At 38.7% G+C, this 14388-nt stretch overlaps 1 protein-coding gene and 1 non-coding gene across 2 annotated transcripts in view; both read right to left on the bottom strand.

Moving 5' to 3' along the window:
• Window positions 1–4770: 4770 nt before the first annotated feature.
• LOC145770887 (uncharacterized) overlaps window positions 4771–14388 on the bottom strand; it is a 60411-nt gene continuing 50793 nt past the window's right edge. The window contains exons 33-36 of the mRNA XM_082582630.1: window positions 11448–11591; window positions 9240–9379; window positions 6853–6988; window positions 4771–6238 (exon numbers count right to left, since the gene is read on the bottom strand). Coding sequence (XP_082438756.1) covers window positions 6164–6238; window positions 6853–6988; window positions 9240–9379; window positions 11448–11591 — 495 coding nt within the window. The 3' untranslated portion in view covers window positions 4771–6163. The remainder of the gene's footprint in view (window positions 6239–6852; window positions 6989–9239; window positions 9380–11447; window positions 11592–14388) is intronic.
• Window positions 12752–12854, bottom strand: LOC145771453 (U6 spliceosomal RNA). The gene has a single exon (XR_014289237.1). It is a non-coding gene; the product is annotated as a U6 spliceosomal RNA (small nuclear RNA).

Raw genomic sequence — 14388 nt, 5'->3', positions numbered from 1 at the left:
GCTATTCAATTGGTTATTCAAATATTTTTACAGAAATACAGTAGGCCAACACTATTTATAAGACTAAAAAATTCCATTATCAAAAGGCAACTACATAAATAGCTACAAAAAAACTTGCATTACAGGGAGCGAGATACATCAAGTAAATGTTGAGGAGAATGGACGCGCCTCCAGCAAATAATTGTTTGTTTAAATTTTGGTTGTAGCGTTTGATTAACAGCAGTGCTTCCTGAATTTTGGTGTCAAATTGAGATTAGCCTTTGTGTAAAATTATGAGTCAGCAGAGAATTTTGGATCTGTGCAAAAAGAACACTCTATAATATGGTCTTTGATGGCACTTTTCTTTAACTTCCTAAAGTTCAGATCCTCCCGTACTCTCGTGGTCAAATGTCTGGTGGACATACCGATGTATACCGTAGCCTAGGCCTACGTCAATGACGAATCACACGAACATGTAAAACTATAAGTTATAGCCTACGACATTGAGCAGAGAGACGAAGGCGTCTGTGACTTTATACAGTAGTTGCAAATGCAAACTAATTTTGAATGTTTTGTAAGTAGGAAAAACATCCACGTCAAATTTACTGTTTACAAAATTAGTGTTTTGTTTCAAACTGTTTTCGTGCTAGCTGTTGTTTTCGCACTTAGGCTATTTGTGTTGGCAAACAGAAAGCTAATTCTATTTTGTCATAGGCCTACGGTAGGCTACATGACGAAAAAGTCGAGGTTTATAGAAGATTGTGAGAGTGGACGTAGGGATGAGGATGCTGATGGTGCTAGTAGCATGGGGTTCACTACTAGGCCAACTTCTAATTGGATAGACAGAACGAACCCTGATGTAGGCTATCGGCAACCGGTGGGTCGTGGGCCGTGAGTGCTTTTAAATATTAATCAAAGGGATGGTCATAGGTCTTTTGTCACTGTTACTATTGTCGCAAATCACTTGGCGATATTTTGGTTTGGTTTTGGTTTTGAATCTTTATCCTCGGACTGACAAAGCCTTGATAGGTTATTCCTGGTACTTGTTCGCATACTTGTAGAGGCACTTGACGCAGGGCCGGTTACCGAGATTGGCAGAGTGAAGTTTTCCGATTGTTGAAGTCTTGTTGCCGAGAAATTATTCCATTCACTAGGTGCCGCTGAATGGAGAGCAGTCCTGAAATGCGTTGCTCAAGCGCACACCCCGAGAGTCGAACCAGCGCCGTGTGATCTTGAGCCCGGCGCGTAACCACTGAGCTATCGGGGCGGACATTTCTGAATTAGCCTCCCCTCCTATTTTTCTTCTGGGTAGGCTATACGCTACTGATCGACGGATCAAGACGTATTTGAGGTCAACAATGACCCAAATCAGGCTAAACCACGTGTGTGCGCTTAACATACACAAAGAAAAAGTCAATCGTCTCGACAGAGAAAAGCTGATTGCAGAATTTATTGCGAAAATATCAGTTTGAAGAAATACTTTTTGTGGTTGAATTGTTGTATGTTTTGCTGTTTTAAGTTCTTTCGTTGGTTGTCATTTGTTATTATTTGATGTTTATGCGTATGATATTCTGATATACCGTAACTACACACCCGATAATTTCTAAAACTCTACGCATGTGATATATATCAGGAGTGGGAAAGCTTTTCACCTCGTTTCAAAAATTTCTCAAAGTTTGATGAGCCATGTAACGTAAGTAGGCCTGCCTATCTTATAGTAGGGGCTTGTTGGTTAGCTAAATACGCTACTCGTAATTTAACTAATAATAGGAAATAACTAAGACACGGATCGTTTAGGCTGAAGATATTTCGCCACTGTGTTATTCTGGTTAAAAGTTATTGTGATCGAGCATCATTCCAGCATGGTAGCATACAAATCGAGTTATTTGAAACACGTCATTAAGTTGTGAAACGCAATAAAAAGCCCCATATGATTTTCAGGAAGATTGATTAATTCAAACAAATGTTAATTCTAAAAAAGCAGAAGCTACACTGAAACTAACGCTCACTTGGCAGCTCTAAAAATCAGTGTTGCCATACCATTTTTGCTCTTCTGCGATGGCCCAGTTACAAGGAGGAGCGCATCGGCGAGCCTTAAAGAATCAAATTTACTGTGGAAGTAACAAAGAGAATCGTCGTGTCGGTCATTGTCAAAAAAGTGATGCGCCTTCTACCGGAGAATAAAGAGGGTTCCTTGAAGTCAGTTGTCTCTAAGTTAAAAGGTTGTTCTAGATGTCATCATCGGCGTATGAGCAGATCTTTCCAGGCTAGATTGGAGGGCAGGAAATCATCAGCCACTTGGCAGTCTCGTCGTCCAAGACACTCAGACCATTTGCACCGTGTGGTGTGGAGGCCCGTGGGTTAGGCAGTGGTGGATGATATGGTCTGCGAGTGTGTTCAGTGGCACCACACTCGCATTCTGATGAAGGATCCAGGCTCCACTTATTGTGCATGTCCGAACAAAAGCTGCTGACGCCAGTTGGAAGGCGGTTAAGCCTGACCCACGCAAGCCTTGCGAGCGACATCCCCGGTGGGCGGGGATCGGAGTCGGATATGAACTCCCGGAGCGTGGAGGTGTGGTTTTGCCGCTCCGTGTTCCACATGTGGTTCGTCCAGTGTTCCGCACTTAAACCAAGTTCTTCTGCTTTCTTAAGTAGTTGGTGTGCGGCAGGCACAAAAGGGCGTCTTGATTTCATCCGCTGCTTTATCGGTGGTGGTCACTTGAATGTTGCATGGAGGGGATGGTCGGGGTCCAGAGCGCAGCGAGAGAGAGAAATCGCTGGCTCCTTTACTAGCCTGGAGGTGAAGGTGAAGAACTCAGTCTACCGTTCAGCAACCGCAAAGACTCAGACAAGAAAACAACACGCTTATCTAGAGATTCATTAATGTGTATTTGCAAACGAGTCTATGAGGACTTTCTACGGCGTGGTCACCGCATGAGACTTTGATGATCTCATCAGCTCGGCGCGCCAACATATCTCATCAGCTCGGCGCCCCAACATTTGTTGGCAACATTTGCTTTTCATCTTGACACTCACAATTACAAAACCAAAAACTAACTTTAAAAAAACGATCGCAACCAAGGCTGTGGAGTGGGGATGAAATATATGACTCCGACTATTATATAACTGGCCATTGGCCAACTCGGCTTTAATGCTGCCAAATGTTTGAGAGTTGCCAGATTTTTTCAAATCGTTGTCCTTTTTCAGATAATATGAAACCAAGGAACTTTAAGAAATAATTAATTAAACTACCATTCAATGTTTTATAGGTAGAGAAAACTTTTTCTCAAACCGTAGAAAATTTCATTATCAGGTAGTTCCTTGGTTTCATATTATCTGAATTTTCTCAACTAGCTACTCTCCAAGGCGTATATAATCAATCAGAGTTGACTCTGTCAAGGAAACAAGCAAAGATGGTCCTGTAACCGGTGGTGAAATCTTTCTAAAATGACTGAGACTTTTAATAAATTCTTATTTCTGTTCGAATTAATGTGTACTTTAAAAGGTCGTCGCTAATTAATTGGATACGTTACTGTATTACATTGTATTATAATCACTGAAATCATATTGAATTGATATTAATAACAATACCGTCTATTAATTTTCAGTGCTTATCTAAGTACTGTAAATTAGTATACTTCGGTAGATGTTCATTGTGATGGCTTTTTTGCTTTGAACATTAAGTTTGTTTTAACAAAAAACACCTTAAGCGAGTAATGTCGGTCTGGAATTGCATGCCGGAAGTGATTTTCTGATGTCTCTGGATTTATTAATATTCAATTGAACACTGAGAATATGTCCTTATAATGTTTGTAATGTATTGTATTGAGTTTAAATTTAACCGTTGTTATTGCGTTCATAAACGTAGTTGCACTGATGAGGATTTAATATTCGAAAACGCGTTTTGCAACACTGTTTTTGCACTCTGCAATGCTTGATGCAGATTTATCTGTAGATTTCCATCACGCAATGAAGCGGTGATCTGATAATGAAATTTTCTACGGTTTGAGAAAAAGTTTTCTCTACTTATAAAACGTTGAATGGTAGTTTAATTAATTATTGTCCTTTTTCGTTTTCAAAAATTCAATTTCAGTGAAGTTGTGATCGAACTTGAAACGGAAACTTTCAAAAAACCTGACAAGAAAAAACACTTATCATTTCTAGTAAAGTGTTAGAGCGCAGTAAAAAGAACCAATGTTTTGAAAAAAGTTTGCAAACACAATTTAATTATTCATCCTTCATCGTATTTTAACCTATCAAGCCGGAGTCGGCCTTTTTTAACGACTCCGACTCTGGACACGCCGAAACTCCTCCGACTCCACAGTCCTGCTCACAACTAGTCATGTCCTACCTATATATAATATAAGTGAATTATACACTGATTTATCATTACGTGTGACACTGACATATAGCCTTCGAGTCAGCTGCTCCCCTTGTTTGAATTGGGATTAAGTGTCTGCCTAGACACAGCCGCGTGATCTGGAGCGGTGTCGAACTCAGGTCCTTTCGAACGCCGTGCAGACGTTCTCACCACTTGGTTACGCAGCCGAAATACAACTTCAACCACTGCGTTCTCTATTCAGTTGTAGCCTACCTAGTGGATAGAATAATTTACAGACAAGAATATTTGACAACCAAAAACCTCGCTACAAGCTTGCTTCAAACAAAAAATCTTCAATTGAAAAACCAACTTCACTAGTGTAACCTACTCTTATATTACAAATAAAATTACCATACATCTAAAATCAGAAGAAAACGTAAGCTACGGTAGGCTAACCTTCTAGTGTGGCGGATAAGCCAAAAGTGGATGTGTTTTCGCATCTTCATGATGTAAAATCCCGAGAGTGCTTCAAACAAGACTCCGTAGATCTAAAATTTTGCTTCTATCATATGTCTAGGTTTACGTTTTGTGACCTGTCATAAGCCTATTTTCGTTTCTACTGTGAAATAAAAATAGGTTACTATTGTTTAACATGCATGGTTACATGCATTTTGTTTTCACCTCTCCTGAAAATTTTCTGCGTACCCCACTGGGCTACGCCAGAGCTAAGCAAGATCAGGGGGAAATTATGCAAACAGACATGTAAGCTATTTAAAACCTGTGAAATAATTTAAAAATCACTGCCATTAGCCTGCAGAAAAAGTAATTAAGCTGACCTAGATTAAAGAGGATGAAACATACGATTTCACAATATTTATTTAAAATGGACTTTTTACATTATTGTAGATAGAAATCTCTTTAGAAGAGAGAGTCAAATAGATTCAGTAGGCTAAATAAAAGTGTCCTACGTATCCCTTTCATGGTAAATTTTTATCTTTTAATTTTTATTTCAATGGTTTTAGGTGATTTTAAGCTTGGGCTAAGTTTTGGGAAAACTTCTAAATTTCAGAAACATTTTTGTCCCCGAGTGATAGATATACCTACATTATTCACCTACATTGTACAAAGTTGAATTAGGTGATTCGCTTTAAAAAAAACTCGATTAAATCGTTGAACAATTAATAATACCATATAGAAAGTGACATATGCACAATTACGGTAGCAAGCTCTGATTAGATTTGTTTCTCAATGTCATTTCTTGTCACAGACGGAATTTTAGATTTCACAAACGTTATTTCAAAAGTTTTCTCTATCCTTGATTTGGTTGAAAAATAAATAGGACAGCAAAGAACAACGTAATCAAACTTATAAATTATAAAACATCGACGTTTACAGACTACAGTATAATAAACGAGAGTATAGATTGAATTGATTTTTAATATCAAGCTACTGTACAGTGGAAGTTCTAACCTCTTCTTTCTTGGGCGTGCCACTAATCACACAGCAGAAATAAAGCAGTCAGTTCTTTGGAGTATAACTACACACAGTGGCATTTGCAATCAAGCTATCTTTTTAAGGTTTCAAGATTGATAGGCCTGGTGACGATTAGGCTATGAAAGCATAAAGTGCATTTACTGATAAACAAATTAACATCACTTTGAATTTACCTGAGTTGTGATAGCTTGACATTAAAAAATATACAAACATTTCTTATAACTTAAGCAGCTTTGCTAATATAAAAAGGTTACATACTGTAAGTCTATTGCATTAGAAGTTCAAAAATACGTTTCAACGAACAGCTTGAAAATTGTCTGCAAAAGTTTCATGAAAAAAGTTGAGTAGGCCTACGGACTTGATTCTTTCATCGAAAGTTGTCATAGAGGTCAAAGGCTGCAAGGTGAGCTTTCATTGTGGTGTAACAAAGCTGATACAGTTCCTGAAAACAATAGTTAATCAGTTAGTGCTCAAATGAATAATCAAACTACGTTGTTAATAAAAATGCAAAAAACCTTCTAGTCGCAAACTAAACAGCGTAACCTAACATCAAAAGTACTGTAGTCTGCATCGCATTTTAACTCTAACTGCAATGCAAAATGTGAGGTATATGATGTCTTAAAGGTGCCAGAAAGCTAGTTGTTGCAAATCCTTTTCCTGTCAAAAGACAGGTCTTTAGCTCATTAGCCTACAGTTTACACAATCAATAAATGTCAAACAAGCACTAAGAACACAAGCAGCGCTGGTTCTACTCTAGGGGTGTACGCTCGAACAACGCACTTCAATGACTGCTCTCGACTCAGTGGCACCAAACTGATAGAATAGCCTACTTCACAATCAACACTTAAACAACAAGCAGTAACTTTACTCTGCCAATCTCGATGACCGGGCCTGCGTCGTCGTTCAAAGACATAGCCTCTACAAAAAATACGAAACTATCAGCTCAGAATTAAGCTCTCATAGAAGTTTTCCCAGTCCGAGAATAAAGATTGAATCAATCAACCACCAAACCAATCAAACATTGCAAATATCAGATTAGATTGTTAGCCTACTCACCACAGAAGATACAAGTCCTGGTCTCATGTCTCTCAAGTCCTTGACTGCTCGAAAGACATCGACCTTCTGTTCTACATTCCATCTCTCGATGAGGTTCAACAAAGCACAAAACACCCCAGTCTGCTTCAAGCCGTCACTGAAACATGTAACACTAAAATTACCGCGTTGTGGACATCCTATACTGTAATTAACGCAAGCAATCAAACTGACCGTTTGTCTGTAAAGAAGATTTTTTTATCTTTATTTTGTGCTATAAGTTTCTTTTAGCGTTTGTAGTAGGCCTATTGTAAGCTATATTATTATTATTTATTTGCGTCTGACAAAGTTGTCCATATCCAAAACAAAAACAACGAAATAATACACAAACGGCAAATGCATAAAGGTCACAGAGAGCCATATATGCATAGCCTATATACTAGTAATCACATAAATTTATGTAGGTGTGGCCTTGATTTGCTGTAAGCTCTATCATTATAGCCTACTTTAATTTCTGAAATATAGGCTACTGCATAAGTCCAATCTCCGATTTGCTTATAGGCCTTCAGCCTGCTTTTTAAACGCATAGAGAAAATTTTCTCAAAGCATTGTGCAACAAAAACTAACATGAATATTGAAACCGAATGAAAACAATTGACTTATAAATGAGCTAAAAATATAACAGATGGTAGTTTTCATCATGCGCTGGTGACGTATACACAAGCAGCCGTTCAAAAGCATACAAAAACAAAGGAATTAACAGCCCTTTACACAATTCACACATTCAACTTTCACATAGCTTGTACACTTTCCAAAAGCTAACCTACAGCATCCATAACACATTTTTGCAACTTGTTTGTGTACAGTTCACATTCATTTGACTTTCTTTTCTTTTCTGCTTCCGTCCATCGTCGAATTTTAATAAAAATGATTGAAAAGCAGAGGAAAAACTATGGCAATGGTGTAGCTGTCTTTTCATGATCATGAACTTTATTGAGTAGGCCTAATAGTAACGAGCTGAAGCATAAACTTCTTTCTCGATATCTTTGCCACATTTCTTTTTGTACAACACATAGACGTTGATACAAGCAAGGTCCAACAGCAACATATTGTAAAAGACAGCTAACGGTCTCCACTGAATAGGCCTAGGCCTAACTGCTTTCATCTGGTCAGCAAAACATCAACACCGCAGTTAATTTTGTTATACAGCAGAAGGTAGCCTAACAGTTTCCGGTTTCTTTTTTGTTGTTGTGTCAACCATACCAGATGTGTGGAGTGTGATGAGAATACAACCATTTTGTCATTTGCACTAGTAAACTGTTGAGGTTGTCATTGGGTTGTTGCAGTTTTTAGTTTGCTAAAGCTTGCTGGAATACCTACTCTGTTGTAACGTTTTTTCCAGTCGTGGAACTTCTTTTCGGACTTTGTTCAGGTGACGTTGTGGCAACTTATAAAATCTTGATGCCCCTTTTTTCGCCATTCTGCAGCTCATATCAACAACTCCAACTTTAATATCTCCGGAGTTTAGAACAGTGAATGGAAAGAAGTGGTGAAATCAAATTAATTCACAATCCTATCAATGCCCCACCCGGAGCAGAACTACCCGAGAAGGAATGGGTGAAGCTCAATCGCTTACGAACTGGCGTGGGCCGTTTCAACAATAACATGTCCAAATGGGGCCTCTTAGACTCATCATCTTGTGCATGTGGCTCAGATTTTTAGGCTGAACACCACATTATCGATCAATGTTCCATGTAGCCTAACAACCCCAATGTGGATATGTGTACTACAATGCGCTCGATAAAAACACAACCCACTTGCTGCTGTGCCTGAATCAAACAACGTGATCTGTGGCGGCCTCAAACGCTTAAAACAATAACAGTATCTGCAAAACTCAGGCCCAGAGAGACAAGTCCGATCATCAGAATCATCACCAGCCAGTCATACCACTGCTGGCAGATGGCCTCCACCAATGCTTCCACACCATTCTGTCTTTCCCTGTTCTCATCCAGGTGATGCCAATCTTCTCTTCAATGTCATCCGCCATTTTCGTTTCAGTTTCCCTCGTTTTTTTTGTTTGCATATCTTGTGTCCAATCTATGGTTATTTTGGCCCATCCAATCATTGAGAAAAAACTCTATATTGATGTCATAATTAAACCATTGTGATGTCATAGCGAACTGATACAATTAAAACAATGACAATGACGACGCGCTAATAGGACAAGTCTTTCAGAACAAATTTTTAATAAACAGTGCCATCGATAAATTCAAATTGTAAATTGTATAAATCCGGACCTAATTAAAAAAAGTCGACTTCAACTTTGCAATCAATAAAAAAAGTTTTGAAGCTATTATTTCATTCAGAAACAAATCTTGTTGACTGGTGTGATGAATGCGAAGATTACTCACCTGCAGTGGACCAACATGTTACCCTCAGGAAGATTGCTGCTAAGATTCTTTGCGTCATTGACGATGTGAAGAATATCTTCACCACTAGGTGGTTCGCCAAAGTTTGACCAGTTTTCATAATGAATTTGTGTCACTTGAAACTAGACAGAAAGTCAATAAATTAAGATATCTGTGTTTTGGTTGGGTAAACTTTAGTAACATACTGTAATGTTGTATTTTACTACATTTTTTCGCAAATATTGAAATAGTCTGGACCACTAAACAAGTACAGTAGAAAGAGAGTAAGCTATACTATGAAAAATGTTGCGACAGTGCCAAATTTTAATCTTATTTTTTTATGTTATTTCAATCTCAAGCAGACCACGTCACAGCATTCAAGCTTTGTCGCTTCTACCATTTTTTTGGATTTCTGCTTCGTTTAGCTTGTGTTGTTTTTTGCTGTGTCGGTCAAGAACAAAAACAAAGAGAATCAAAGTGAAATGCATCTGTATAATCTGTGGTGTGGGACATCTCATTCTATTGCTTTATGTTTATCCGTTAGCCTGTTAGTGTTTGCATATCTAAGCAGACAACTAAGCATACAACGAAGTCTATTTTAGAACTTCAGCTCTTCATTTTCCCTTTTTTTTAACTATTTGATATCTTTGGAGTTTTCCTATAGCTGCCAGGGATGGAGAAACCACGTGGGCCTCGTGGGCCTGGGCCCACCTACTTTATTTTCTGGGTAGGCCTGGCCCACCCACTTTTGAAAGCCAAATTTCTTTGAAAAGGTAGTGAAAACAGCAAATTAGGGAAGGATTTCCATAAAAAAGCTCTTCACTCATTTAATACGCACTAGTTTGATTACACAGGCCAACAAAACAATTTTGACACAAAAGGTGAGAGTCATTTCAGAGTAGACCTATTTCAGGGCCCTGATTCCAAAAATGCACTTAGTTTTTTCGAATTTTCGAAACTACCAGGAATTGAATTTCGAACTAAGATTACATTCTTCCGTAACAAGGATAAAATTTTAAGCAGCTACTTTATTGATAGGCCTACGGTATAAATGGACTTCGTACCTTGATGGGGGTTGCTCAGTAGGCCTATAGTAAGGCTACCATAATAAAGAGTTGCGTTTGTTCATCGATAGCTTTGTTTTGCTTATTCGTCTAGTTTGTTAAGCAAAACAATGTATGTATTTTATTTGTACTTAGTAGCTTAGTTAGTAAGTCTGATATTGTTGAAGTCAACAAGTATATTAAGGTGATTGATTTCAAATGGCGTTTATACAACTCAGAAATGTGCTTTCAGGATTACTTTCAGTTTTGTCTATGTAATAAACGACACGATGTTAAATCTATAGGGGCTCAAAATAGCAAAAAAAATGTTTTTGCTGTAGGCAATCTTAAATACTGGAGCCAATTCAAAAAAAGTGCATTTTCGGAATCAGGGGCCTCGAAATACCCTAAAATGACTCTCACATGCCGTGCCTTTAAAAAAAATTTTTTTGTTTGCTGTGTTATCTTCGATAGCTCAATGATGAAATCTAATTTTCAAACTTTTCTGTTGAGCCCACTGTTGATGGGAAGCACGTGTGGGTGTGGTTGCGTGTGGTAATCTATAAATCAATCTAATTGTTCTCCAAGGTTAAATCAATGATATCATTAGCCTACATACTATGCAGTGCATGCACGTCGGCCTACTGTGTAATGCTGCAGATTATTTCTCCCAGGTTGGTATTATAACTGTGTGTGTATAACTGTATATTGCCTTTTTATTTGTGTGTACATCGCCATATTTTGTACAGCGCTATAGAGCAATTTAACAATTTTGTAATTTATTTGGCCAAATCGGACCCAAAAATGGAAATTTTTCGCTGGTTGGCATAAAAGGCAATCATGAAAACACAATGTATAAGCGATTTGAAGTATTAGGAATGCAGCAATGTTGTGGGGGGTCTGGGGGGTGAAGCCCCCCAGAAGTTTGATTAACTTTGACTGCTACGCCTTTGGGCCCACCTACTTTTAAAATGGTTCCTCCATCCCTGAATTAGCTGCACCCACTAAAGTAAGTGTCTCGGTCTTGAAATCGATTTGTTGATCATAAATATATACCGGTATCATAATAAATGTTCAATTGAGGAAGGTTATAAAACTTGCAAAGCAGACATGCTTAGTTCATAAGAGAAGTACGGTACCGTATTTAAAATGAAGTAGCCTAACTTACCTTCTTATTCTTCTTCGACACATCAAACCGTCGCACTTTGCAATGACTCCAAGCCTCAACTTCGTCTACAAGCTTGACGTTGATGGTTCCAAATGATAGTTCAGAACCGGCGTTTCCATTCGGCCAATAACAGCAACTCATTTCCTAAAGCAAAATTATTTATGACATAAAAAACGTATTTTTGTCATGCCAATAGCCTACGTAGTGTAGTTAGTTGTTTTGATAGTCCATTAGCGTAGAATTAGCATTGTATAAGGGTGTGAGGCCCGGATGTGAGGCAACTAAAGCATTTTTGCCAGGCAGTGTGATGCCATCAGTAGCCTGTCACGAGGCCTTTTCATGTTCAGCTTTGTATTAAAAAGCAAACTTGATGAGTTTGCACTATTGTGCTTTTAAATCAGTAGTTCCCAACCTGTGGGTAAATTACCCCCAGCCTGTAATTTGCCTATTTTGGGGGGGTAACGAGACCCGATTTGGAAACAGTGAAGGTTGTGAACTTTATAAAAGCGAAGAAATTGAACATCCGTCTTTTCAAGGAACTGTGCAAGGAGATGGAAGAAAGATACGAAACATTACTGCACCACACAGAAGTACGATGGCTGTTTCGTGGCAAAGTGATAACCCGCCTGGTCGAACCTCGTGAGGCTGTCCATGTTTTTCTGATAGAAAAGAAGTCCGACTTGGCTGAATACTTCTCTGACCAACAGTGGTTTTCCCAGCTGTGCTATCTGGCTGATATCTTTGGTGAATTGAACAAAGGCAATCTTTTAATTCACGGGTCACCAAATGGCGGCCCGCCACGCTGTATCGCTGCGGCCCGCGGAAGGTATCAGCGTACAAGTATAACCAAAAATACTTTTCTTGAGGAGTTAAAGAGCACGAAGGCAAAAAATACTTTCCGGGAAGCATATTTTCGCTTGCATACGATTCCACCGACCGACCAAGCAGATTATAGTTCTAGGTGGGGGTTGCTTAAAGCTATTCCAATGCGATGTCCAGCCACACTGTCCCAGTGGTTGATTAAAACGTCTGTTTTCGAATTTCGAAAATGTCGAGCATAGGATTGTTTATTTTAAGTTTGCAAATGTCATGTAAACACTAGTGTGCGCTTCACCATTATTATGTTTCACGATCAGTGTTCTCTTTATGCAAGTTTTTGTTGGCAAAATAGGTCGGTGTGCCAACTCAATTTATAATAAATTGGCAAAATATTATATATAAATTTAAAGACTTTTTCTGATTGTAGCCTATTATAAAAATATTTAGCTTAGTACTGCAAAATGTTTTTTTTCTTCTTTTTTTAAAGAAATATAGAACGCTTCATGATTTCGCGTGTCATCCTTGCGCAGGGGCCATGCTAATCTTCTCTGTATCGTTCCAATTTTAGTATATCTACTGCCGAAGTAAGTTCTGCAAAATGTTATTAATCAACAAATTCTTGCCACGCTGATAAGCATCGCAAGTGACAGTTGTCTATAACAAAAGAAAGACGGTTTTATAGACTCTCACAAAAAGGATGAAAAACCAACTCATTGCTTTTTTAAAGGGAAGACTGTTCATGAATTACGATAGAATTACGATTTTTGGGTGATTTCTACAAGCATTTGTTTCATGGTGCATGGTTTCTTTTTCCCTGTTATTGGAGCCTATTTTTTGCTGATATGTTTGTAGGTCACTATTGTTGCCTTTATTCCGATGTGTCAAACATTTCCATGTTCACTGAAACTGTTAATGGCAAGATATTTTTTGTGAAGCGAAGTGACAACACCACTCTTGTTTGGCGATGAATATTCTGATGAAACCGATCGCCTTGCTATAAGTGCGAGGCGATGTCAGGACATCAAAACAAGTGGCCTCGTTTATTAGGCATTGTTAAAAAAAAGTCAAAAGTGTTGAAAAAGGAGCTTGACCTGGCAGTAGCGTTGTTCGATTAATTTTGTTGCTGCAGTATTCTAACATAAATATGAACAACATGTAACGGTGGATACTGGGTACGAAATGCGTTCTTTTTTAGCATAAGAGTCAACCTACCTAACATTTTATTAGTGCAGCACGCCACAGCTCTCCTTAGTGCCAAAGTGGCCCGCATGCAAAAAAGGTTGGTGACCCCTGTTTTAATTCAAAGAAAGAATGTAATAGACCGGGAGCCTGCGACAGAAGATTTCACCCCATAAAGTACAAAAGGTTTGACCCCTTGAAGTTACTGGGGTCAACCATATCACTCACAAAAAGTATGGAAGATTGACCCTACCGGGTGGGTCTGCACCCTAGAGCCCCCTAAAAAGCCCCAAAAGGGGGGTTATTTTACCCCATAGGGTACATGGACCAAACTTGGTCAAAACGAAGTTCTATGTCAGGACATCACAAAAATATCAAATCTAACAATATTTTTTGGTGGAAAGGTGATGTAAGACCACCCCAAAGTGACCCCCGGAGGGTTAATTTCACCCCATAAGGTACATGGACCAAAGTTGGTCAAAACGAAGTCTTATGTCAGGACATCACAAAAATATCAAATCTAACAATATTTTCGGGTGGAAAGGTGATGTAAGATGCCTTCAAAATGACCCCCTTTAATGTGACCCCCTCGGAAAGTTTATTTCAACCCATGAAGTACATGGACCAAACTTGATCAAAACGAAGTCTTATGTCAGGACATCACAAAAATATCAAATCAAACAATATTTTCGGATGGAAAGATGATGTAAGACCTCCCCAAACTGACCCCTAGGGGGTTAATTTCACCCCACAAGGTACATGGACCAAAGTTGGTCAAAACGAAGTCTTATGTCAGGACATCACAAAAATATCAAATCTAACAATATTTTCGGGTGGAAAGGTGATGTAAGATGCCTTTAAAATGACCCCCTTAATGTGACCCCCTCGGAAGGTTTATTTCACCCCACAAGGTACATGGACCAAAGTTGGTCAAAACGAAGTC

The sequence above is a fragment of the Aplidium turbinatum genome, chromosome 5 (genome assembly GCF_918807975.1).
Source record: "Aplidium turbinatum chromosome 5, kaAplTurb1.1, whole genome shotgun sequence".
Lineage (NCBI taxonomy): Eukaryota > Metazoa > Chordata > Ascidiacea > Aplousobranchia > Polyclinidae > Aplidium > Aplidium turbinatum.
Note: the sequence above shows the minus strand (reverse complement) of the source record. Positions and strands in the feature narration are given on the sequence as shown.